Below are 27,945 nucleotides of genomic sequence, written 5' to 3'. Positions count from 1 at the left end.
TGTCTTGTCATTGTTCCTATAAATATATCTTTACGACTTCCTTGTTTGATATCCTGTAATTCATTTTCAGCATGCCATGAGCAAACCAACTTGAGCTGCTGTTACCTCAAGAAGAATTAGAAATATCAGGGCAACAGAGAGCATTGACTCTGGCGGGTTCTCCTCAGTAGAAAGAACAGTGCATTTGCCGGAAGTGCACGGATAACACCCTTTCCCAAATTGGTGGGCGGGAGGGCTGCCTTTTGGTGTGTCCTCACTAATCTCTGCCAGTCTTTTACTTTTCCTCGAGAAGATTCCTTTCTGGAAAAGTCAAGTTTTCTAATGTTTAACTCCCTCAATATTCTAGTTTTCTCTATTTTAACTATCTTTTAAATTACCAAGAGGGTTTGGGGAAAGAGATCCAAAAAGGGCTCCAGGTTTTTATCTTACCCTCTGTCCAAGATTCATGTTTATTTGAGAATCATTTTCCCTGGAAGAGGTATCTTCGATGAGAGGGTATGTATTTGTAACGTGCCTTTTTCACAGAGGAAAAGCATATTACAGATACAACTTTCACTCAGTCAAGGGCCTTTGATCTGATAAGGTCAGGGTTGATGTAGGGTGGAGGGGCATGACATTTGCAGATTAAGATCCTAAAGGCTATATTGACTTGACCAGGGTTGAGGAGGCAAATTCCTTGGCAGTACTGGTGGTGGGGAGGACAAAGTATGTAAATTCAGGATATTGACTTTGTTAGCACAGAAAGAAAGTGGAGAGTGGAAAGAACCAGGATTCTCGGAAGAGTATTCTTGAAAATGACTCATTAGCAGTAGACGCCTTGCTTTTTATTTTCTCTTGGCCAAGTATTTCTAACATTCAAGGGTGAAAAGGACTCTTTTGTTATTATTTTTTTGGTTTAATATAGTTTTTCTCCCCAGTTGAGATATCTTTGACATATAACTTTGTGTTAGTCCAAGGTGTATAACGTAGTGATTTGATTTATGTCTATATTGTGAAATGGTTACCACAATAAGTTTGGTTAACATCCATCACCTCGCAGTTATAATTTTTTTTTCTCGTGCTGAGCACTTTTAAGATTTATTCTCTTTGCAACTTTTAAAAATACACTTGTTAAATATACTCACCATGCTGTACATTATATATAACTGAAAAGTTTTTATCTTTGAACGGCAAGTGTTTGCCCTTTGACCACGTCCACCCACTTCCCCCACCCCTCCACTTCCCGCCTCTGGCAGCCACCAGTCTGTTTACTGTATCTGTTTTTTGTTTTGTTTCATTTTGTCTTTTTAGATTCCACATATAAGTGAGATCATGTAGTATTGGTCTTTCTCTCTCTGACTTATTTCACTTAGCATAACGCCGTCAGACCCATCCATGCTGTTGTGAATGGCAAGATTTTTTTTCATTTAATCGAGAACCAATCATCCAGAGATATTATTATTGTTGATATATTATTATATATATATACATATATATTTTATGAGGCGCGCGCGCGCGCGCGCGCGCGCGCGCGCGCGCGCACGCGTGCGCGCGCGCGCGTTGGCGCGCGCGCACGCGCGCGCGCGCGCGTACGTGCGCGCGCGCGCACGCGCGCAAGCAATGCGCGCGGCACGCGGCGCGCGCGCGTACGCGCGCGCGCGTGCGCGCATGCGTGCGCGCGCGTACGCGTGCGCGCGTACGCAGCACGTGCGGGTGCAGCGTGATATGCGCGCGCGCGTGCGTTACACGTGCGCGCGCACGCGTGCACGTGCGCAGCACGCGGTGCGCGTGCGCAGCGGAGCGCGCGGCAGTGCGCGCGTTTGACGTGCGCGCGCAGCATGCGCGGTCGCGCGTGCGTGTGCGTGCGTGCGCGCGCAGTGCGATGCGCGCGTGCGTGCGCGGCAACCAGTGCGCGCGCGTGCGTGCAAAGTGCGCGCGCGCAAAGTGCGGCAGCAGGCAGCAACTGACATCCCCGATCCATCCCATCCCCAGCGAACCGATCCCGAGAATATCCTGATCCTGGCGCAACATCGCAACAAACGAACCGATTGAATGGTGCATATGTCTTTTTAAGATGGTGATTTCATTTCCTTTGGATTATTTTTAATTGTGGTAAAATATACATAATATACAATTTACCATCTTAACCATTTTTAATTGTACAGTTCAGTAGTTATTTTCCTTAATTCTTTAAATATTTAGAGGCATACGCACATTTTAAAAGGCATTGAATGTGTTTTATTTTTCATATATAACTTCCCTAAATCTATATGCCCATGCTAGGTATCCTAAATATATAGAGTCTATATATAATAAATGAATAATTGATATGCCATGTTGCAGAATGTTAATGCATTCATATTTGAATATAACACAAATCAGATAGTGGACTTTTCCCTATATTCTTAAGTTTGATACCAGGAAATACATTTCCTTAGAAAACAAATTTAAATTTTTTAAAAATTTCCCTTTCCCATGTAGAGAATAAAAATTTTCTTAAAAAGTTTATCTGAGTGAAAATGATTGAAATCAGGCAGTACCGAACTAGAAGTGGTTAGGAATTCAATCTGATTTAAAATGAGTTTTTTCGTGGGCAGTCTGGATGGAGAACGCTGGTTCTGGGAAAACCTGGGTGGCCCAGGTTGAAGACAAATCTGGGGAACAGGCGTAGAGAGTGAATTGGGGCCGACATGGGTCTGAGACCAAAACCAGGTTGTCTTGGACAATATAACTTGCTCCTTTGCAAAGCTTGAATTTTTAAGTTCAAGGGGAGACCAGTCATTCAATCTAAATGTCATTGTTATATCGGAAGGTAGGTGCCTCGATGAGCACGTTTGGGGCCAACATCAGACTTGCCGTCTAGAATGGGTGTAGCAGCTGCCTTCTTGTTGAAATGTCTGGTTAGAAGAAGGTGAGGGCTGGGGACTCGAGTTTGACACTGTCTTTGCATTTCAAAAGCAGTGTTTTTGCTTAAATTTGTGTGTTCATTTGGGATGGTTTGGGAGGGACTAATAGAGGTTATTGGGGAGCAGGGAGCCTAAAATCCTCAAGCCACCCATGGCACCTGCACAGAACAAGTCGCGAACTTTTATATGTAATTTATCATATAATCTTCACTGCAAAACCTGCAAGGCAGAAATTATTATGCCCGTTTTACAGATATACAGATTGAGGTTTTAAACCAAGAGTCCAGTGGTAAAGTCAAGAAATTTTTATCCAGGTCAGCCAGACTCCAAAGCCTACCACCATACTCAACTCTGCCACCTCTAAGATAGATGTCACTCTGTCCTTGTCCCATGTACCCACGTTTGCTGTGGAACAACATTTATTTCATCATAGGGGAAGGCCTTTGCCTTGGTAATCTGCAAGCAGTTGCATTTAACAAAGGTCGGGGGGTGAGTGCAATATCGAGGACCAGTGACTCTGAGCAGCCCAGGGTGAGTGAGCACTTGGGTCTTGGTGTGGACAGACTCATGGGGAGTAATGTGCCTTTGTGACTCTCTCTCTAGGAGTTAGCTGTCCCCGTGGTCCACGACGGCGGGGCCCTTCTGGCTTTTGTCTGCGGTGTCGTGTACACACTTCTGCAATCCGTCATCTCTTACAAATCGTGTCCCCAGTGGAACAGCCTCTCCACGTGCCATGTAAGGATGGCTATCTCCGCCGTTTCCTGTGCAGCTGTGGTCCCCAGTATCCTTTCACATGTGTCGGTGTCCTTGCAAGCTTGACACCTTCCCCGACCCACCCCCTAACAAAAAAAGCACAAAGGTTAACAGCCAAGTTTCCATGTGCTTCAGAAGAACCATTGAGAGAAGAGTGTCAATCATTAAGAAAATGTCTCAGCATTGTCAGGTTCGATCCAAAGAATCTTTGGGGAACAGAATTGTATGAAGGAGGATGGAAGAATGTGGGCAAACTTCAGTCTCTGTTTACTTTTCTTCCAACAGGGTCACTTTCACCCGCCGTGTGAAAATATTTAGTTTTCTTTGTAATGCTCGGCTAAAGACACCAAATATTGGTAGTGCACTTAAAGTAATAGCCCTGTGAAGTGCTAAGAGGCACGTAGGTGATTAGATAGTTTGATTTAGTCATCCATATTAAGAGGTTTTTAAAAAAACTCTTGTATTATTTATTTCTAAGTCAGTTAGAATATATTTAGCCTTTTCTTTTTTATTACTGATTTCATTTTCAAAAATTTCACTTCATTTTCTAATTCCACAATGTGAAAAGAAAATATGAATTTATCAGGCTTGTGTGTTCTGATTTATAGGAAATGAAAGCTTGCTTGCTCTGTCTGTCTGTCTGTCAGTATTTCACAAAGAATAAAAAAGCTGTGGTCTTCAAGGGGTGGAAAATTCTCCGTCTTTCGAAATACCATCTGCACTCATATTAGAGAAAGCTACAGAGTCATTGAAAATGGTGACTACTGTCACATTACGGGAAAACGGGAACTATTTTATGAGTGAGAATTTTGTTAGTCTGGGTCGGATTGTGGTATAAAGTGGACGAGCTTTAATGAGAGCACACCATGCGTTTCTCAATATTAAGCTTTGTTTCTCTTTTTATTTTTATTTATTATTATTTATGCCTACAGCACCTGGTCTTCCTAGGTGGTCTCCCATCGAAGTACTAACCAGGCCCGACCCTGCTTAGCTTTCAAGATCAGACATCGGGCTTGTTCATGGTGGCATGGACTGTGGCTCCAACCCAGGACCTTCTGCATGTAAAGCAGATATGCTAACTGCTCCACTATGGAACCACGTCCTCTGTTGCTCTTTTTAAATAGAAGCTATACAAAATGTGAAGTATGTGTATGGTTTGGGATTTATTTTTTCACCTTAGGGAAGAAAATTTTTAATTACAAAATTTTTAATCAAACAAATCCTACTATTGAGAAATTTAACAACAAAATATATACCCTGGTTCCTGAGATAGTTCCTTCTCAGGTTCCTTGTCCTGTGTATGGATTGAAGACATTCATGCTTTCTCTTCAAATATGTCATTTTAAGACCTTTCGCTTGTGTTAGCTATAAAATTCAGAGCAGAAGTGTTTGCAGTGTTGAATGAAAAGTTTCTTGGTGTAGGAAACCTTCTTTTGCTTCCATCTTTGGAGACATCTCTAGATATTAAAATAGAGAGTTTTAGTAGAATAAGCTCAGAATTTCACATACTAATAGCTCCCATTTCTAGAGGGTTTTATGAGCTATGCCAAGAGGTTGCAGCCCCACACAAATATAGGGTATGTCTCTGTATCAAATTAACTCGAACAAATTCATCCATACGAAAAAGTCTTTTAAGCACTGGCGTGGTATTGCTATTTCCTACCGAAGATGTCAAAGCATCTTTAAAACGCCCTTGTTTCTCTTTATTGTAATATTTCTGTGAAATGGCCTTATTTGACTACTGAAGAAACTGAGGTACATTAGAATCAGGCTTCAGAGCCCTCCGTGGTAAACTGTGTGTCTTGCCCCAGCTTCTGCGGTGTTCAAAAACCTTCACAAAATCACTAACAGCACAAAGTTCAGGTTCCTTTGCTTGAGACACATGCTCTGAGATTACCTATTTTTTTGACCTCATTTTTACGCTTCTCACCCAGACTTAGCTGTTTTCTGTTTTCAACTTTCTCCCCCTGCCTTTCTCCTGGCTGAATTCCCCCCTCTACCTTGTCTTTCTGGAGCTGAACTGTCTGTCCAATATGGTAGCCACCAGCCACATATTGCACTCTTGAAATGTGACTAGCCCACAGAGAGACCTGCTGTCCACATTTGAGACGTGCTGTAGTGTAAAACACAACACCAGATTTCATAGACCTAATGAGAAAAAGAATGTGAAATAGCTCATTAATAATTCTTTGTATGATTACACATTGAAATGATAATATTGTTGATCTATTGGGTTAAAGGAGCTATATTATTAAAATTAATTTCACTTGGCTCTTTTTAGTTTTCTTGAAATGTGGCTACTATAGTAGAAAATTTTAAATTTATGTGGCTGGCGTTATATTTCTGTGGGATGGTGCTGCTCCTCGAACCTCACATTTTAAATTAAATTCAACTCAGTGGAGCCTTCCCTGACGCCCCAAACTCCTTCTACTCTGAATTAATACTTTCCCCCCTGACGCATCGCTGTGCCTTGTTTTTTTCTCTCACATGGCACAGTCCTGGGCCTCCTTCAACAAGACTGTGATGTCTCTGGGAGCTGAGACCAAGTCTGTTTGGCCAAGGGTTTCCCTGCCTCTTCCTTCTGCCCCATTCAGCATGGTACCTGGTGCCCAGAATGTGGAACTAAAGAACAGCTCAGTGACTATGGCCATGCCACCCTGAACAAGCCTGATCCTGGTTGATCTCAGAAGCTAAGCAGGATTGGGCCTGGTTAGTACTTGGATGGGAGACCAAGTGCTGTAGGCGTAAAATATAAATAAAAATGAAGGGATTGTAAACTGACAAGGTCCTTGCAATCTGTGAGGTCAACCAAGGGTTGCCTTGCCTGAAAAATAAAAAATAAATAAAAGAAGAACAGATCAGTGAAAGAATTAAGAGGCTTTAAAATAATTAGAAACAGAAATTTGATCCTTGAAAGGATCAGAGAATCTGCTATGCTTTCTACTTCATTTATATTAAAAAACCGAGAAGTGTTACGCTTTGCAAAATACAGGGTTGGAGGGCTGAGAGAGAGGAGGCGCTGACTCTGATTTTAGGGGGTGCTCTAAACTCGGCATCGACGCAGCACTTCGAATTTCTAACTTTTCGTAAAACCTTTTTTAGAGCATCTCGTTGCTCTTTTGCTTCCAAATGTTTGTCACTGCCTTTGTGCAGACAGCAGTGTCCATGGAGGGCGAGAGCCTCGTCCCAGGCATTAGGCTGACCCCAAGGTCAGGTGTGGGGTGTATCTCTTTGATTTGTAAAACCCTTTGGTTTGAGGAGGAAAGGCTTAGCTTATATTTAATTACTCAACAGAAATCTCTTTTTTTAAAGATAACATTTTTAGTTTCTGTAGCTTATTTTTCTATATGAGCCTTGATACTTTGTAATGCTTTAGTACTTTGAAAGGTTAATTTTTCCATAAAATTGTTGCTTTGAAAATACTATTTTAGGGGAAAAATATTATTATGCAATATTTTTATTAACGAAAAATAGTGTTTTAGGTAAAAAGTACTCGGAAAGTATTAATCTTGGACTGTAGCATCAGTCATTTTGACCAAATTTAAACAACCATTGTAGCTGGGAATGACACAAACATTCAGGGTCGAGGAAAACAGCTGCAAAGTAAAATTTCTCTATGTGTAACTAAAAAATATTGCTGAGGACTATTTACATATTGTAATTTAACTGCTGTCATAACTGAATTTAAAATCTGAGGTTGTAAGAAGCTTATACAGCCTGATTTGACTGAAGAAATGTTGGTATTAACATTTTGTTATTGTGTTAAAATACACATCGCATAACATAAAATTTATCATCTTAACCGTTTTTAAGTACACAGGTCGGTGGTATTAAATACATTCGCACTGTTGTCCAACCAGCACCACTATCTATTCTGTAATTTTTTATCTGGTTAAATTGAAAATCTTTGCCTATTAAACTGTAAGTCCCTTTAGCCCTCAGCCCCTGGCAACCACTGTTCTACTGTCTTTATGATTTTAACTACTCTCAGTACCTCATTTAAGTGGAATCACATCAGGCTTGCCTTTTTGTAACTGGCTTATTTCACATAATGTCTTCAAGCTTCATCTATGTTGGAGCATATTGCAGAATTTCCTTTTTAAACCTGAAAAATATTCCACTGTATGTATATACCACATTTTGCTTATTCAGTCATCTGTCAATGGACACTCGGGTTGCTTCCATGTTTTAGCTATTGTGAATAATGCCGCTATGAACACAGATACACAACTATGTCTGAGGCTCTGCTTTCAATTCTGTGGGCTATATACCCAGAAGTGGAATTGCTGGGTCATATGGTATTCTATTTTTAATTTTTTGAGGAACCTTTATACTGTTTTCCACAGCAGAGTTACCAATTTACATTTTCATGAACAGTGCACAAGAGTTCCAGTTTCTCCAAATTTTCGCCGATACTTGTTTTTTTGTGTGTGTTTTTTTATAGTAGCCATCCTAATAGATGTGAGGTAAAACATTTTAACACTGTATAATTATTAAATTATTAGAAAATAATTTAGTCTTAACATTAAAGGACATGTTTTCTTCTGTACTTTCCTTAACAATTCTCTTTTTTTAGTGATTGCCTGTGCTTCACTAATTTCTATAACCAAGCTGGAGTGGAATCCAAAAGAAAAGGTAAGACTGAAGTCATTTTCAATATAATTGTCAAACCTGCCTATGTGGACTGTGGCTGAGTGAAGCCTTCTTAGAAAGGATCACTGCCATTTCTTCGAACAAGTTGCAAAATATGGAGTAAATATGGCATAATTAACTGTCAGTTATTTGGCAATGAGTGGTCATAATTAGCTCTCAGAGTAATCTCAGAAGGTTCCTGGGATTAGTTTCAAAATTTTGAATTCCTAATTCTCTCTTAAACATTTCAACCATCTATGGTAAGTAAGAAAGGTCAGACGATTATGGGTGTGGGAACAGTGGTGACTGAAGGTGTTTGGAGGCCAGAGGAAGCATAGGGTGTCAAGCAGAGGGGACAAAACCGGCTCTGGTAGAGTAGATAGTTTGTTTCAGGATAAAATAAAACATAAATGGGGTCAGGGGTGAATCTTGGAGTAGTTTACGCAAGGCTTTAAGAGGTGGGCAGAGAGGCTCATGCTTCACTTAGGTGACAAGAGTAAGCTTTCGAAGGCTTTTGAATAGGAAAGTAAATCGAAAGAATATTATTGGATGAATATTAGTTAGAAGTAAAACTTGGGATGGATTGAAGAGGAGGAAGCCTAGAGGTAGGATGGCAGGAGAAGGCAGTTCTTGCTGTTAGTTCAGATTTCACATCAAGATTAGCCTAGGTTAGAAGTAATAAAGGAAAAATATTTGGTGAGTCCTGGCAGGTGACTAAGATGAAAATGAAAGGACAAGATGAATCAAAGATGATTTCCCAAATTTTTATCTTGAGTGAACCAAAGAATTCGTTCCATGAACAGAATGAGAGATCAGGGCCCTAACAGGAATACATTATTTCATGGGGGGAGGTGGATGGGTTTGGTTTTAGAATCATTGCATCTGGAGCGACAGTGAATCACCAAGGAGAAATGTCCAGTAGGACATGTGGGACTCAACCTTCTGGTAGAGTTGAGAGCCGTCAAAGCATAGGGTAGAGTGACTGGTCATTTCCAGACCAAACATCGGAACACATGGAACCGAGTGTTTGGGGCTCAGGCCATCATGGCGGTGCTTCTTTTAGATGCCACGTGGAGAATGAATGCCGCCGGGAGAGAAGAGAGTTAGCGAGAGAACGGCAGGAATGTGTGTTCAAGGGGCGGGTGGAAATACTGCTGTTTTTCAAAAAATCAGTTTCAGTTAGAAATGTTGGCGTTAAAAGCCGATCGCAGGGGTTAAAGAAATGGTGAGAGGAGCGATTCATTTCTTCAGCTATTCATGAATGTTTGGAGGTGAGAGAAAGAGGAGAAATAAGATGGTGGCTAGAAGGGGCCATGCCACCTGGCGTGCGAAGGAAGCCTGCAGGAGACCAGGGAGAGAGACTGAAGATGTTGAAGAAGAGAATGACTCAGACAGAAATTTTAAGAAAAGATGCTTCCCGAAAGGGAGACCTCAGGACAGAGCAGCCTAAGGCGTACTTAATTTTTTAACCACTAGGGGGAGATATTCCTCCACAAATCCAACAAATCAGCAGCTGGGAAGGATTCATCAAAGCATAGCCCCTTAATTAAAAATCTTTTCTTCATTTCATTTTAATCTTAAAAATGTGAAGAGAACCTAGTTTTCTATTCACTCCATAAGTTGCCATGTCATTCTTGTATTACTTTCTGTTCCCAATATCAACGCATACAAAGAAAATCCTTTACATTAATTCACTGAACAGAACAATCTTTTAGGCACTGCCCCAGCTAACTGTGGTGCTTTAGAGCTTTCGAAGGGCATCCCCGGGCGTTGATTTAGTTGGTAGGCGGGGCAAGAATTATGCCATTGTCTCATTTTACATAGCAAGGAGATTAGAGCTTTGCCTGCACTCACAGGTGTTAGTGGACGAGTCTGGACTTCTGGTTCAGTGCACTTTCATTAATATACTAAAGAAACTTCTGCCAAAATTTTATGAGTTATCTTCATTGCCCAGGGACTGTACGGGATGGGGCGGATCCCCGGGTGCTGTCGCCAAAAGGAGGCGGCGTCTGTTCTCTACCCCTTAATGTAAACTGGTCAGGTCCTCCTTGGTGTGGCCTGGATGAGAAGAGCAAGGGCAGGTGTCTATGAGAGTTTGATGTGTCTTGATTAAGTCTTTGCGGATGGAAATTGGATCAAAGGAAACAACTGTCACCATAGAACCGACCTGCAACCCAGCACATTTGTTTATTCACACTTGTAACCTACAGCCAAGCAGAAAACGAAGTAGGAAAAAAATAGGTCATTATTTGAAATCAGAGGGGTCGACCTGACAGTCCACAGGCCTGATTTAGCAAGTGGGCTAACGTCAGAATGAAGATGTTATTTTTTAATTAGACGGTGTTTTTAAAAGCAGTTTTCGACATTTAAAAGTCAGAATCTCTCTCTCTCTCTCTCTCTCTCTCTCTCTCTCTCTCTCTCTCTCTCACACACACACACACACACATACACGGACTTTTCTTTTTACCTCTTTGAAAGCAACACTGGGGTCTTAATTTCCCATTTGCTGAAAATGAAATTGAGCTAATACAGCGCGAAGTCTCCATCTTCCTTCTCTTTTTGTGACCATCAGCCTCATTTACTTTTATGCATCTCCTGGCCTCCATAGGCAGCTGACTTGGGAAACACCGCCCCCCGCCACACACACGCCTGCCATTTAATCCATTCTCATTCTTGCCTTCTGTTCTCATTCCTAACCCCCAAGAAGATAGTGAATGCGTAGATGTCTCATTCACATTTACTTTGTAGCTATGTTTACTTTATAGCGTTAAGCAAACTGTTTTCTGATCTGACATTTTCTATAGTGGTGGAGAAACACAAAACCCTGGTGACAGTCAGCCAGTTTCCTCTTGTGCATACACACTCATTCTTTGGAATAACTGCACAAACGCTGAATGCCTTTCAACTTGGGGTTTTCCATCCTTAGGAGAGCAAGTCTTGCCTTGTATGAAACGTTCTGTCTTCTGCTGAGTCCACATTTGCTTTCCAGTCTCAGCATTTTGTGTTCCTTATTCTGCGTTTTGAAACATTATATAGGCAAGTCTTAAAGCCAGAGTGTGTGAGAAGCAGAAAGCACTTTTGGAATTAGTACATTTATGTTCTCATTGGGCAGGGGCCCTGCCGTTCACCTGCATGCCTTGCTGGCTGTATTTCCTCACAGGGCTTTTTCCTAAGGTCTGATCTTCTCCTTATTATGTCAGCACCTCCATTAACGTGAATGGATTTCAGCTAAATTCTGTTTCTTTATCATTGCTCTTAGGATTATGTATATCACGTAGTGAGTGCGATCTGTGAATGGACAGTGGCCTTTGGTTTTATTTTCTACTTCCTAACATTCATCCATGATTTCCAGGTAGGTATTTATTTATTCAAATGTTACAAATTGCTGACAATGAGGATTGTAAAAATTCATAGGATATTTCTTGCATAACACAGAGCATTATTTTTCTTCCTTTTCATCCTTATGTGTTTGAAAAAAATGTCTTGTACCACTTAGTTTATTCCTAAAGGCAACCATCTTTAATAGCTCTCTCAACCCACGAAATCTTTCTGTGTCCTCAGCTGGTCAATGCTTCTAGTCATACATCCTGGTTATTTATTTATTTTTTGAGGTTGTTGCATTTACTGGTTCCAAATAATAGGAAATATGTCTTTAAAAAAAAATAAGTGCGTTGTTGAAAAATGTTCCCAAGACAGGGAGAAGGTGAGACCTTATCAGATTTGGCTACAGGTAAAAATCTTACATTTTGAAACAAGTGAATTAATTATTAGCTAAAAGGATATAGAAAGCCAAGAAGATTCTTTAGGATCCAACTGTAGTTTGAGGCTCAGCACAAACTACAGCGAGGTGACCTCTTAGGGGCTACAAAGCTGTTGGAATTTCATAGCTGGCGCTGGAATTGTTTACCTTCTTTTAAACCTTTTTTCTTTTCTTCTTCTTCTTTTTTTTCTTTTCTTTTTTTTTAATAGGGGGTTACCCTAAGGATATCCACAGAAATCAATGATGACCTTTGAAGAACGAAGAATTACACTTCACTCAGTGACGGTCACAGACAATTTCTAGAAATGGTATAGGGGACAGACAGGGTTATAATGCTGCTGAGTGGCATGCATCTGCGGCACACTGAGGACTCAAGTTTCATTATGAATTCCCAGTAGTTGTACTGTTTGCAAAGGTATGTTTTCCTAGAGAATGTAGAGCATTTATGACATTGTAGCAATGTTTTTATAATTTTCTAAATAGATACTTTTTTATATACACAAATTCATTACAGAAAAGATGAGGTGTTACAGAAAACAGAGCTCTTATTTTTGAACAGATTCTGTTTTGTTGTTTGTGTGCGTGTGAGTGATTTCTGGAAATACACTAAATGAGGAATTTATTAAAACATAAAATTGGGAAATTCATTTTTAAATTTCGTGTTTAGATAATGAACTGTATATTTTTATATCAGAGCATTTTTAAAATTCAATTTATGGTAATCATAAAGATTTAGTTAATAAATTAACACTAACTAAGAAACTGATTTTTAGATCAACTAAGCAAAATGGTTCTATCGATAAGCCTTAATACCACTATGTACATTAACTCTAAGTGAACACCGAAGACCTCAGTATTGAAATTCCGCCCTGCTTAACCTCCCTGCTCACAAGAGCTGGAGCTTTTAACTTTGTTGTTCCTTGGCTGTCTGTCATGAAAATAATTTCAGGTGGGATGGATTCAGCGAGGTTGATGAGAAATCAGAAACCTTATAACAACCGGGTAAAATGGAAAGGTTTTCCAGCTAACAGGAAAACCTCACTGGAGTCTGGGTTGCTATCTTTGCTAGACAAACGACGAAGGGAAAGTGTGTCTCAGGGAATATTTGTGGGAGGTAGGATTGTGCAAAGGAGACTTTTGCTTCATATAAAACGTCTGCAAAGCCAACCTGTGAACATCATTAAAAATACCATTTATAAAGCCAGCCTTTATTGTCACTGGCATAACTTGATATGCAGTCTGACTCAGAAGCTGAAACTTAACATCTCAAATTCATTTCATGCCTGTGAACATGTTGAAGAGAACACAGGTCCCAGGTGGAGAGGAGAAAGGAGACAGTTAGCAGGGTGCAGTTCATTTGCTCCCCCTTTTAATGCCTGTAGCTGCACGTTTGCACACTGTGTAAAACATGAGTCAGGAGCTTTGCAATGACATGCTGTCTCCCCTGAGTGCTCAGAGTAGGAACCTGATAACCATTTCTGCATCTGTTGTAACTTGTCATAATGCCATGGGTCCCCATTGTCACACTGGAAATGAAAGACCGATGAAAGCCGTGTCAAGCGTTCATTATTCCAAAGAAGAGGAGGAACACCACGTACCTTCACTATGGAACCTGTAGATGAATGAATTCTTGGCGGTTCTCACTTCGAACAGACTTGTTATCAGCACTTCTTATAACGTACTGTCATTCTTCATGCCCACGTCTGCCTGCGATATTAGATTGGGAGCTCCTCGAGGACAGAGCACGTTCCTTCATCTTTCTCTTTATAATTCCAGCATTTAACCAGGTACCTCTGGGTACACAGTAGGTGCTTAATAAATACTCACTGAATGCATGAATGATTGAGTGAACAAATAAAAGAATGACTAGGGATATTTGTAGTGCTGCCTAATGAGATTCACTCTGGTTTACTAGTTAAGGGATAAACCAATAGTCTGTCTCATCCAGTAATGTTGACTGTTTTGCTTTGTATACTGTGAACATTTCAGTTGTTTGGGCTTCACCACCCTATGACAACTGTCTTCAGCCTGGACATTTACCACAGACATTGTTACATGGGCTAGACAAAATGTACCGCGGGCTTGGCAATCTGAGGAGGCCAAAATTCAGACAATCACATTCTCCTGATTCCATGCAACCTCTAAAGCTGGTCTTATCCACATTTTGGTATTATTTCTAATTTCCATGAGTTTGCATTGCCTCATGGCAGAAAGAGTAAAATAAAATGAACTATTTCTTTATTTTAGTAGCTTGTGTCTCTGTTAACCTATAATGTCACTGGGTGTAATGATGAAGTGTATTTATCCAGGAAACAGTTCTAGCTTTATTGGATTTTATAAAGGTGTAGTTTAAACCTGATGTTTTTTTCTTTTGCTTTTTTTTTTTTTTTTAGGTGAGGCAACCCTTGGTTGACCTCACAGATTGCAAGGACCTTGTTAGCTTGCAATCCCTTCTTTTTCATTTTTTACGCCCACAGCACCTGGTCTTCCTTGGTGGTCTCCCATCCAAGTACTAACCAGGCCTGACCTTGCTTAGCTTCCAAGATCAGACGGGATCGGGCTTGTTCGGGGTGGCATGGCCATAGACTGATGTTTTCTTAACACATGTAGCTTTGCATCTGGGCACCTTTGTAGAGATTCTTGAACATTAGTATCAGAAGCTTCTATCATTCAAGACTCTCAGAGTTGAATGCACCAGAAACACAGCTCAGCTTGTCGAAAGGAAAAGCGGGTATCTATTGACTCAAGTAACAGAGATACAGGGATGGAGCTGGCTCTAGGGATTCAAGATTGCCACTAAGACTCTATTTGTTCTCTCCTCTCAGCTCTGCTTTTCTCTCTTTGGTCATCGTTCTCAGGCAGCCTGTCCCCTAGCGGGAATGAGATGGCTTCTGGAAACCCCAGGGCTACAGACTGTCCAGTGGAAAGAGAGGACTTAGCAGTAGTTCCAACATAAACTCCTGCGTTGAAACTCATTGTCCTTGATTGGCTGGCTTGGGTCCCATGCCCATCCGGTAGCCCAGGGAGGCAGGATGCTGCACTGAGTCAGACCTGAATTACATGTCCACCTCTGGAGCAGGGAGGGGTCAGCACCACCTAGACTACTGGGCTGATGGTGGGTGAAAGTCGTTTCTCAGAAGAAAGTTGTGGGAAATGGATCTTGGACAAACGCAAAGCAAGATTCCACTATGGAATTAAAAGTCCTCCCCACACCTCGCACACCAGACAAACAACCTAACTTGATTCAGAGTAAACCAAATTATACTTGCTGACAACCTTTTCAGGTTAAAAGGAAAGAAAACATAAGCCATTCAGGTAATAAACATGCCTTCAGTTACCTTCAAAGTGATCTTTATACTTTTTCAAGCTTCTTGTGTTGTTTAATCTCTGTGAGGTTGGTCAGGCAGTTCAACACGTTTCAGACGAAGAAACCAAGGTGAAGAGAATTCGATGACCTGCAAGAGATTCTACCGCCAGATGGCAACAGATTCTAGTCTGGGACTCCTGTTTTCTTGATTTCTAATCAAGTGGGTCTTTTTTTTTTTTTTCCTTTCTTCCTTTTTTTTTAATACTAACACAGAGGATTCCACAGAAATTGCATGTCATAAACCAAATTAAGTACATCAGTATTGTGCTGTGTTTGGGTTTCCTAACAGCCCTTCCTTACATGTGGCATTGTCCCATGTTCCCATTTTTTTACTCAGTTGGAGACATACTGGTCTGGTGTTTGGGCCTGGAATGAGGAAGGAGGAGTGGGAGGGAGATAAGTGGTATCCCATTCTCTCCCACCCCCTGATTCTGGCAATCGGTAAGCCCAGCTGTCTCCCCACACACATACTCTTGGTCTGGCTCTGAGCGCCCCGCATTCTCAAGGCCAGAATGTGATGCATCTGCGTCCCGTCTGTTGCTCAAGAGAACAACCACAGCTTCAAGTCGTGCAGAAGTTTCTGACTCTCCTTGGTCACCCCCAGCAGATTCATCTTCTAAAATGAAGAGCAGCAGGATGCCAAACTCATATTGGGGACGAGGTGGCAGTGACCTCCCAAATCGATGCCTGGGAAATGCTGAAGGAGATATCACAATATGCAAATACAGTAAAATGCTGTTATCTGGACTCACCATGCTGGGGTGAAAGATGATTTCTAAACAAGTGGGGATTCGACTGCTCCCACTCACAGCCCTTCCTCTCTGAACCATTTGTCCTTATTTTAAAAAGTTCGTATCTCCTTCCATCACCCCACATTTAACCCCTTTTAACCTTTAACACAATGTAATATACAGAGGATGTGTAATAGAAATGTACATTTGAAACCTATGTAATTAGCCATTTTACCTCGCTAAATTTAACAAACTAAAAAAGTGAAAAAATTCAGTAATCACAATTCAAAAAGCAAAACAATATAGAAAGGGATTCTATGAAAAGCCTTTGTATTTTCTACCCACATTTCCTCAATTTGCCCCTCTCCTTGTAGATATCCTTTTTATGAAAACATAAAGAGAAACATTTAAAAATATATCCCTTTTAACTTTTACCCCAAAAGTAGCGCACTGTAGAGCTTTGAGCCTTCCTTTTAACCGACTAAGCAAAGTATCTTAGACATGTTTTCTTGTCAATACATAGAGAGCTTCCTCATTTAAAACATGTGTTCCGTTTGACACCTGTACAATATTCCATTATGTGGCCGTGCCCTCATTTATTGAAAAAGTCCTCTATTTGATAAACAATCTTGTGGTTTCCAAACTTTTGCAATTACAAGTGAATGACCTTGTGCGTACATCATTTCACACATGTGCAAGGAAACCTGTGGGAGACATTCCCATAAGTGGGGGTGCTGGTCAACGAGAACTGCATCTGTGATGTGTAATTTGACCACTACTGTCTGTCATCTTGACTTTAGAACCTTTTCACTTAAGTGGTTTTTTTGTTGTTGTTGGAAAATCTTTCCAGCTATTTCACACTTTCTTCTAAATTGAGGATGTCAACTACAAGTTCAGGTTGTTCTTGGGTGACGCATGGATTCGTCTACCGGCACAGATGTGGATTCTGCTGCGGGTGCCGTGGGACCACGTCACTCACACCTCCTTATCTTTTTGGGAACATCGTGCTTTTACAGACATCAGTCATCAACCACGATATTCTCTTCCCCTTTTCTGGCACACTGACCCATCGCAGAACTCCTGGGGGAATCCGAAGACCATTTGGCCCTCCCTGAACTCGTAGGTTGGTGGTCAAGGGGAATGACCCAGTGAGTGGGGGACACCAACAATGCAGGGGACACAAAAAGAGAGCGTAAACTCCAGCTTTTATTTAGAAATCATAGGCTTTAATTTTGCTTAAATGTGCTCTTTATGTAATGTTTAAAAATTAATAAACTATTTTTAGATTCACAGGAAAACTGAATGAAAAGTAGAGTTCCCACACCACCCCTGCCTCCACACATGTACACAGCCTCCCCAAATAACCACATCCCCCACCAGAGCTGCACCTCTGTACAGTTGGTGAATGTCCATTAACACATCATCATCACCCATAATCCACAGTTTACATTGGGAATCACTCTACGTGTTTTACGTTCTCTGGGTTTGGGCAAACGTATAATGACATGTATCCACTGCTGTAGTATCACATACAGAATAGTTTCACTGTCCTAAAAATCCTCCTGCCTTTTTTAAAAATAACATTATTTAGAATTACCTATAGAAAATAATCCTATGTTTTTCAGTACCAGGTATTCAGGGATTTTTGCTTAGCCACCAAGGACATTTCTCTGCCTGCTTGCATTATCATCCAGATTCTGTTAACACTGATTCAACACCTACTACATAGAAGATATATTATTATAGTTGGTCCCATTTTACTAAATAAGGAAATTAAGGTGAAACGAGATCGTCACCAAATACCATGTGATGGGACTAGGACCAAACCCAGGGCTGTGACGCCTACAGTCAACTTTTTCCAAGAGGACAATGGGATTCTCAACTATTATCACGTGAGTATGAATTAGGTTTTCTAGAGTCATATAATACAAGGCACTGAGGAGTAAAATCCCTAAACTGGAAAGTTTAGAAAAATGGATGAGATATCTGGGTTGTTGCTTCAGAAAGGCAGATCCTGGTTGAACTCTGCATCCAAGCCTTAGGGGTAGGGGGTAGGTAATGGGTATCAGGATTAGAAACATAGTAGAGGACTGGTATGCCATAGCTAATGTTTGGTGAGCGTGCGAGAGCCATTCTCCAGCACCCACGCAGACCTCTGAGGAGGAAACAGTCTGAAATAGCCTAGGAATCCATTGGGCAGTGAGGCTGGAGCAGGGACGGCCTTGGCTTTCAGTATGGTTACGGTTCTGAAAGCTGTGAGGTGTGTTTTTTTAGGACCCTCGACTGTTAGTATCTTTTGCTTCTGGTTGGTGCAGTGAGATGGACTCAGGTTTGTCTTCGGTTTGGAAAGAAACATCTGCTCTTTACTCCCCACGGGAGAAATCATGGTGGGGTAAGAAACATACTCAGAGCTCATGCTTTGTCAGAAGTCTGGGTCTGCCACCACACCTCCAGCATGTGGAGTTATCTGAGCCTGCATCAGGAAGCAGTGAAGGCCTCGGGACTTGGCGTCTGCTCTCCTGCTTTCTTGCTCATCAGGCCAATATACGCATGAGTGATAGGAAGGCCTGGAAGACAAATTTCACCTTTTTGAACAATCCTTTTGCTCAGAGTCAGCCTGGAGTAGCAGGTTCCAGGTACCACCCAAGACCACCTGATTTAAGGTGAAGAGTGATGTGTTTAGAGTTGGCCAGAGATTTGATAGCTGCTAACATAACCTTTAACATGTGCATTAAAATGAATAGAGAGCTCAGTTCAGTCTGTCATTTCCTCTTAATACTTGAAAAGCCACAGTTTTGTTTGAAAGTTCCCTCAAGAGGCTCTGGCAGGTGAATTTATTCTTCTGCATGATCGCACTTGGAACCCTGAAGTAAGAGCCACCTTGAAATTGAAACCGGCCAAGAGAAGAAGCAAAGGTATGTTCTGAGGTTTATTAAGTAATTACCAGGTTGTTGACATGTGGTGAGTGGGGGTGGGGCGAGGAAAGAAGCTGAGGTGTTGGCAACTATGAAGAGACAGGAGTGAGGATTTGGGGTCATGTGGCTCATAAACGAGGTAGAACATTCTGTGTTCCCTGACCTTTGGCTCAGGTCAAAAACTAGGGGGTGTTCTTTGGACTCAGCTAACCAGGCCTTGGCATGGCACGTCATCGTTTTGGCTGTCTAAATAAATGACGGCGGTCAACTGTGATCAAGTTAATCCTGAAGATACTCAAAAGTCTTGAGTTGTTGGTAGCAGACACAGCAATGCCATGAAGGGAAGAAAAGGGGGAGTGAGAAAACCCAGAATTAACTGCCGCTTGGACCGCCCGTCTGCACTTGGGCTGACTGGCAGAATAGGGTAGGTGTTCTAATATAATAAAGTTCTCTGAGACCGAATCAGTTCGGAGCTTCAGGGCAGGAAGATGTTTTCCATTTGGTGATACCTTCCATCAGTGTTCTCAAACGTCAGCCATTTGTGTGTTCTTTGCAATTTTTTCCATGCTATGTACTAGAATTTACTTAATAATTTTTAATGACTCACTTAAATATTTCTAAAGAGAATTTTTTTTTTTTTTTTAAATCCCACTGCTTCTCCTGGACTGCCTCACTTGGGGAGTTGGGTTAGCATCCACTGGGTCACCCAGGGCAGAAATTCTAGAGTCATATCCTAGACTCCCCACTCTGCTCCCTATCCCCACAGCATGTTTTATAAACTTTATTTCTCCTATGTACAGGGTGAACAAACAATTATATCCAAACCATGGCATCTAAACTAGGGCATTTGGGGGAATGAAAGGGGCACTATTAATAGGTGTACCCAGAGTAAACTGGATCTGCCTGAAGTCAATGGCGATATGCGGTCAGCTCATCTACATGGTCTTGAATCCTCTTCCTTATCTCCATTTCCACTTCCACTACCTTAGGCCTGCATTATTATTTGCTTGGACTAGTGCAGTAGCTCACTATTGTTCCCTTGATTTTAGTCCTGGTCCTTTCCAATACATCTTACATACTGTGCATACACATTCGATACATCACCTTCTTACTTAAAATCCTTCAGTGGTTCTCCATAACTTCAGGATAAATTTTAAATTCCTTAGTGTGGTTTACGAGGCTCTGCATGGTTTTTAACTCTATCTGCACGTTAGAATCACATGGAGAGTTTCATAACACCCCACTCTCTGGAGCAGTTAAATCAATTTTAGGCAATGAGGCAGATGTGTCATGATTGTAGGCGATTCCGACGTGCAGCCGGCTGAGACACGCTGTGCTAGAGCAGTGGTTCACCGACGTTAGTGTGCATCTGAATCACCTGGAAGGCTTGTTAAAACAATTCCTGGGCCTCACCTCGAGTTTCCAGTTGGGTAGGTACAGAACAGCCCTCCACTTTATTTTATCTTCTTATCTAGTGCGGTCTGTATTGTTCTACCCACTACCTGACCTCTTCTAGACCCATTACTCTATTGCAGTTTTTCTTAAAAACATTTGCCAACAGCCTTCTTCAGGCCAATAGCCTCAATATTCTCCAACCTGTTCTGGCTTCAGACGGTTCACCTTGTCTCAGAATTCTTCTCCTTTGAATTCTGAGCCTCTCCTCATTTTTCTTTTCTTCTCCCACCTCTGCTTGGAGGGAGGATTCTCATGTGGGACTCCCATGACCATTTCCTTGGGTCTCTATATTTATCCCTGAAAAAAGAACACAGTCTCAGGAGTGACACAGACATGGGTTCGCTTCTTGCACTTGGGCAATTCCCTCGAGCTCTGAGTCTCATTTTCCTCCCTGATGAGTCATGGGTGATGATAATAAGGCCCCTATAAATAATACATCCCTGACACATAACACTCAACTATTAGCTGTTTTAGTGATTCACCTTTAAGAACAAGGTAAAATTGGACCTTGAAGAGAACTCTTGGAGTGAGACCAGCCCATGGAATATACGTGGCAGAGCCAGTGATATCAAAAACACAAGAATATTAAAAAACAATCAAACAAACAAACAACAAACAAAAAACAAAGCCAATAAGCAAAGAAATGGTCCTAACTGAGGATTTTCCAGGAGGCCTGGGCAGGCAAGGAGGTGACAGATAGGATCTAACGAAGGGAACTGACAGAGAAATTCCCTGAGACTACATTAAAATGCGAGCCTACGAGCTGGTCTGCGCATGGGGGGATGGGAGGGGTGTTATTCATAGACGAGCGATAGAATGGCCCCGGAGGAAACCCACGAAGGGTATTCGACCCCACCAGTGTGAAACTCAGTCCCTCTGGCAAGAAACAAAGCAATAAAGAACCTGGTGGAGTTTGCGCTATTTATTACGGTCGTGTGCAATGCATGGCCGCGGGTGTTACACAGAACTCTTGGTACAAGCGAAGGTCTGTGTGCCGTTTCCCATGGGTGATGTTATCCAGCAGGGAGGTTCACATGCTGGAATCTGAAGCTCCTTGGGTGAAGCTTCCCTCTGCAGGCTGCACCAGATGTTGCTTATGGAGCTTCCCGAGCCCAGAAAGATGAATTAATCCTTGAAGGAAATTATTCTGAACTTGCATCAAACTCAGAGGCTTTGATCCAACAGGCCATGGCAATAAAAACAACATGGCTATCAGAAGAGCTGTGGGTGGTAGTCCCATCTCTGAGAAAGCAGCAGGGCCACTGGCCAACGGCTGCATTCCAGAAGGCCTCCAGATGCACAGAGCCTTGAGCAGAGGCCCTCACTTAATGCGATGTTGTGAAAATTCTGAACTTTAACCACATGTAGTCATAAACAAGAACTTCCTCACCCTTTAAAGACCCTACAGAAGTATCGCCCTCTCCAAGATGCTTCCGCTGAATGTTCCAGACCTCACTGATCTCTCCTTCTACCTTCTTTAACTTTCATCACCCATAGTGCACTTGTATCTCTGTGTCTTGGTATCTTTCAATGCCTAGCCCTCTACCAGGCATAATGTGAGTCATCTTTTCATCCCTAAAATCTGGTACCTGGAATGTAGCAGACACTCAAGGGGTGAATAGGTACTTATTAAATGAATGCAATTATTGGTTGATGGCTAAATTGAGTTTGCATGTAAAAAAACAAATAAGGGGAAATGTAACAGGCACCTCATTTTGTTTGCGAAGCACCTCGCCTCCCCGACTTCCAGAAGTTTCCTGTCCGTGGCCCCACCTTTGTGGTTCCCACTGGGGATGCTGTGTTGTTTCATGAATCTCTGGAGTTTATCTCTGACTCAAACTGTTTCAGTGAGTCCTTTGCTGGGATTTTTTGACTTGGAACCAGAGAGAATGACAAGATCATCTCTTCCTAGTGACCAAAGCTATATAGGTACACTGGTAAATTTGGGAGCTATTGAAATGATATTTTCCACTACGTGGAGAAAACTGATTGCTAGCTAGAATGAAGGATGAAACTAATGAAGAGAATAAATGGAGACAGAGATGGGAAGAATCAAAGAGAGTCCTGGATGGCCTTCGAGTTCCTGGTTTCAGTTGCTCCTTTGGCCCAGGCACATCCTTGTCTTTGGGTTCCATGGACATCACATCACATTATCTCTTATAATAACCCCCTCCTTTGCTTAAACAAGCTTGAATTAGATCCGTGTCACTTATAACCTCACAAGTCCTAACTAATCTAAAAGTGCCTGCCTTGTGGTTGCTCTAAAAAAGAATGAATGAATAAAATCTCATTACGCTAATTTATGAAGTTTTTTCAAAACTTCCCATCCTTATTTGTGGTTTCAATAAATACCTCTTTGATATCCCTCCCAGAGCTTGCACGAAGTATACATGACATTTCCGGTAGGTTGATTCTTCATTTTTCATTTTCTATGATTTTTTTATCCATGTGTGCATTTGTCGAGAATCTCAGCTGCTTGGGGCTGCAACGCCATCTGCGCCTGATGGAAACCATTTGTTAGGACTTTGTAAAGGGCACATAGAGTGATAGGCCCTGAACAGCAGCCACAGAGGGAACACCAAAGGATGGTTTTCATGAGCAGGAACGATGGGAAACAGCCTTTGAATAGCTCCAGGGTAGAGAAGAGGGTACTAGAGACTTAATGGTGTCCACATTTTCTGAACTTCAAATCCAGGCACATGGCCCAGTGCGGATGGAGAAGTTTATGGGAACAACGGGACAGCTTATTTGATGTCGTGTGACCAGCTCAGCATTTCTGTTTACCATATTGGTGGAGCTAATCTTTAGCATCAAACCCTTCTCTAGACAGGCTGGTCTACTTACTGCCACCCAAATAGACCACTGGGTTTTATCCTTGGCCCATCTGCTCACAAAATTCCTGGTGCCAGATACCTCTCCCTGCCTTATTTCATCTTCCTTTCATATCAAACCCATCTTCCACGTCCGGCTATCCTGCCTCCTCCAGAAATGACTGCTCTGTCTCATCTGCCGCACCTGGCATTTAATCATTCATTCTAAGAATGGCAAGTTCGTGCCATATAACCTCGTATCCACATTCCCCGTTCCCATGAAAAATGCCACTAATTGATATTGGTGCTGTTTCCCTCCAAGACTGGCAAGAACCTCAGAAATCTTCTCAACGTTTGGCACTTGAGGCAGCTGCTGAACACTCACTGGAGTTGGCAAGTAACATGAAACCTTGTTGCTATCTCTGATCCATTTCCTTTATCATTACTGGAAATTTCTGAGTGTGCCTGTCTTCTTTCTCTAACTGGGCTATTCAGTCCTTGAGGGCAGGGACCATAATCATAATCATAATAACAATAATAATATCAAGAATCGTAACAACAACAATAATAGCAGCAACGAATATTTATGGAGCACTAATAAATGCCATCCATTTTATGTGTATTTTCTAATTTAATCCTCAACACAATCCTGTGAAGAAGGTATTAGTGTTATCCCCATTTTGTAGATATGGAGTCTGAGTCTTTTATTTATTTATTAAATTAATTTAAAAAAAACAAAAATTTTATATATTTAAGGTGTACAATATGATGAGTCGATACACAAAAATGCAGTGCAATGATTACTATATTCAAGCTAATGAACATAGCTTCTCCTCTCACAGTTATTTTTTGGTTGTGATGAGAGCACGTAAAATTTACTCTCTTAGCAAATTTTCGTATTCAATTCAACATTATTAACTGTAGCTCTCTAGACTTTTTCATCCTATGTAACTTTGTGCCCTTTGACCAACATCTTCCCATTTCCCCCACCTCCCCAGCCCTGGTAACCCCCATTCCACTCTTTGCTTTTGTGTATTCGACTTCTTAAGGTTCCATACATAAATCAGATCCTGCAGTTTTTTTCTTCCCGTGTCTGACTTATTTCACTTAGCGTAATGTCTTCCAGGTTCACCCATGTTGTTGTAAAGAGGAGACAGTATCTCCTTTTTTAAGGCTGAATTATATACATATCTCACAACTTGTTAATCCATTCACCTGTTAATGATGGTTAGGTTGTTTCCATATCTCAGGTCTTAAATATGACATGTAACTTGTCCACATATACCCAGCCAGAATGTGACGGGACCAGAACTTGACCCCCAAGCCTTTGCTCTTACCCAGCATGGTGTATTATCTTGCCCTTCTATGTGTCGTCCAACTGGCATAGAGCTGTGTGCATAACTAGTCTTTGTTGAATTGGGGCTTTTAAAAAACAACAAAGTTCTTCAGAAGAGACAGAGAGAAATCGAATAGAAAATACCAGAAGCAAATTCTCTTCCACCACAGAGTTAGAACATTCTTGAAAGGGGTCTACCTCATTATCCTTGGCTGAAGGCAATGCCTTTTCCCATTCTGCAAATAAACACCCTTTATGGTGACAGAAACACTACAGATCAACCATGAGGTGGGGGATATTGGTGAGGAAGCAGCTCTGGGAGCATGGCGGCCTCCTGACGAGTCCTCACAGTAGCTCTACTACCATCTGGCCACCTCCCTGCGACTCAGTTTCCAAATTTGTAGAATGATCCATCTGGACTCTATCAGCACTTTCCACGTGTGTCCCTGGAATATTAGCCCTATGAGAAATGTATATAGAAAGTAGGTCTGTTGTCAAATATTAACTGAGAAATTGCATTTCCCCTTGGGAGACACACAAACCATATTAATGGATCTGAAAAGACCAGCAGGAAAGAGTCCATTTATATAATGTTTACTTAGTGCTTGTTAGCCCAATATTTCCTAACTCCTTTGGTTTCACATAGTAACTGCTTATATCTCTCAGAAGTAATACTCGTATTTGGTGTAAAAAAAAATTAGCTAAATATTTTCTAACGATCCTAACATTCTATAAAGCTATGAAATAATAAGTCGACTTGACTGTAATCTGCCCCTCAGTGTATTAAAGATAGAATCACAATATAAAAATTTTGAGATTTCATTTCCGAAAAATTTAGAGGGTGTTAAGATGACAAGCCAGAGTCTAGCAGTTCGTGCAGCCCTGTGAATTTCCTGAAATGGGCAATAGGGGGCACCAGCGGACTGCAGTTGCGGCCGGCTCGCGCCAAACTTGGCAAGAAAGGGCAAGTTTATAGCCACCAGAGCTATTCCTTTTCCAGCTGAATGGAAAGCTACTGAGAGCCAACTCCCTCTCCCTTTTGGATCTCTCTCTCCTTATTTCCTCCTTTGGAGGAAAAATGGGAGAGAATCAAGATAGACAACACAGCACTTTAGCCCTTCACTTTTCTAGATAGAAAACCATATAAAGCATCTTTTTTTCAACTGTTTGTCATTGGCTGTGTTCGATTTGGGACAGCTACATTTGACAGTGGAAGTTCTTGTTGGACTAAACATAGAGCCAAAGAGTTGAAAAAAATTCTTTCATTCACCCATCCTCTCATTTCGAAGAAAAAAGAATTATACAGGTGAAGAAAACTGCAATAGGATATGTTCTTTTTAATTAATATATTTTTTTCTCTAAACTTTGGATGTAAGACTTACACAATAAGACTTTTAAATGATGTGGCAGGCTGTAAGAGGCTTCGGGGTAAAAGGACTATCCATAACTTTTCTCACTTTGCCATTTTCCTGTGAAGAAGCAGGCAGACCTCCGTATCCAAGTCGAACTCAAGAGAATGGAGTGCCTGGTTCTAAGGTGACAATCGTCATTATTTTCCTACATCCTCCCTCATTGCTAATTCTTTTCCTCCCCATACTGCCCCCTATACAGAGCCTCCCACTTAGGAAAGAAATGTTACATAGACTTTAATTATTATTTCTTCAAGAGTAAGTGTAAACAAGATTCAGGAGTATAGAAAGCCCACAGAAACTAATAGAGGTACGGAGAAATCACGTTCCTCCGATAGACATTCTTTTCAGAGGAGCTTTGAGCTTGGAGGGCCTTCTGTATTCGCCTCATCTCATCTTTCATTGTATACAGGAGGGTCCCTGGGGACCAGGGAGCTACCAGCCTGGCCCATTCCCGAGCTTCTAGCCACCTGCCCATCGATTTGCACTGGAGTCCAGGTGAGGTTCCAGCACTCACTTCTGCAGGCAGTAAGATGCAAAGCCGTGTTGCATCCCACCCCGACTCTGCATGCTGCGTGGAGCATCGAGTTTTTGACAATCTCCTTTCTGTTCCAGTGAGAACAGTGGAGAAAATGAAATGTGACGAGGAGCTGCTGGACCAGCAAGGGAGGCCCAGTCCGATTCGTGATCCATCTCTACCACTCACCTCTTTCAGAGAGTGAGGCTGGGGAGGGCTGGGAAGCTACTGCCTTAGAATGCCAGGAAGTGCTGAACCATGGAGTTACAGAAGAGGAAGAGATTCATGAGAAAAGGATAAGATGGATATTTATTGAACTCCTCCCATATTATTAGATTTTTTTTTTCAACCTCATTGTGACTCTCTAAGTTAGGCATTCTACGATTTTTTTTATAGAGGTGGGGGGAAAGAGGATCAGAATGATTGATCGGAATGATCAAAAAGAGGATCAGAATGATTTGGGAAATGGGCCCAAATCGCTGAACTGGTAAGCTAGGATTCAAACTCGGGTCTGTTTTGACTGAGAATTTGAACTCAGGTCTGTTTTCACTGCTCGTAACCATATACTACTAAAGTCTTTATTCTTACTTACTGTTTCATCCTGTGACGGTGCTTGATCCATAATCCGTATACGTGAAAGACTTGTTTTTCTATACTCTTCAAATTTGCACAGATCACAATATTCTAAAACCACAGTCGTGTCTGCCTTTCACAATCTTTAGAGCGAGCAAGCCCTTCTTAGCTTCTAACGTAAATCCCCCCCATGCAGCGAGAGCCACAGACTCGGGCTCAGGGAACACAGGGATGGCTACAACGTTGCAGTTAGCAGCAGCTTCCTAGTCCTGGTTCCAAACAGCTTCTGTTAAAAGAATTGCCAATTCAAAACACATGCTCTGCGGTGAAGCCTTGCCCCTAGCCCAGACAGTCCACTCTGGGCCCCTTTCACGATGAGCCTGAAATTTCACTCAGAATCATGCCCTGTTGTGCAGATTGTGATCAAGATGAATTGAGTCTTTTCTTGCATCCCTGTTCCTGACCTGAGCCCTGACAGGATCCTTTTTTTCAAAGTCTGTTCTAGGGTTTAATATTTTACGTGACCAGATACAGGACCCATTTACATGTGAGCAATCAGTGATCAGAAAACAAAATTTCTTACATGGAGAATTTGGGCATCCCTTTTGATTCTTTGTAAATAGAAAAGATGTAGGCTGGGAATCCCTTTGCAAAAAATGTCTGTGTGTAAGGCACGATTGAAAAATAGAAAACATAGTAGTACAGCAACTTGAATTTAAGAGTAAGTGAAGGTTTTCAGAAAATGTAGGGAATTTGGAGCTAAAAGGCCTGGGTGTGAATCCTCTCACAGCCCTTTACTAGC

The 27,945-nt window shown here is 41.7% G+C and overlaps 1 protein-coding gene and 1 pseudogene across 1 annotated transcript in view; one reads left to right on the top strand and one right to left on the bottom strand.

Annotated features, from left to right (window-relative positions):
- DRAM1 (DNA damage regulated autophagy modulator 1) overlaps positions 1-14,271 on the top strand; it is a 32,409-nt gene extending 18,138 nt beyond the window's left edge. Inside the window, exons 4-7 of the mRNA XM_039877964.1 lie at positions 3,489-3,666; positions 8,215-8,273; positions 11,530-11,622; positions 12,240-14,271. Coding sequence (XP_039733898.1) covers positions 3,489-3,666; positions 8,215-8,273; positions 11,530-11,622; positions 12,240-12,284 — 375 coding nt within the window. The 3' untranslated portion in view covers positions 12,285-14,271. The remainder of the gene's footprint in view (positions 1-3,488; positions 3,667-8,214; positions 8,274-11,529; positions 11,623-12,239) is intronic.
- Positions 14,272-14,498: 227 nt separating this feature from the next.
- LOC120615193 (uncharacterized) lies at positions 14,499-14,617 on the bottom strand (annotated as a pseudogene).
- Positions 14,618-27,945: the final 13,328 nt, after the last annotated feature.

Source organism: Pteropus medius, unplaced genomic scaffold (assembly GCF_902729225.1).
Source record: "Pteropus medius unplaced genomic scaffold, Ma_sr-lr_union100, whole genome shotgun sequence".
NCBI lineage: Eukaryota > Metazoa > Chordata > Mammalia > Chiroptera > Pteropodidae > Pteropus > Pteropus medius.
Note: the sequence above shows the minus strand (reverse complement) of the source record. Positions and strands in the feature narration are given on the sequence as shown.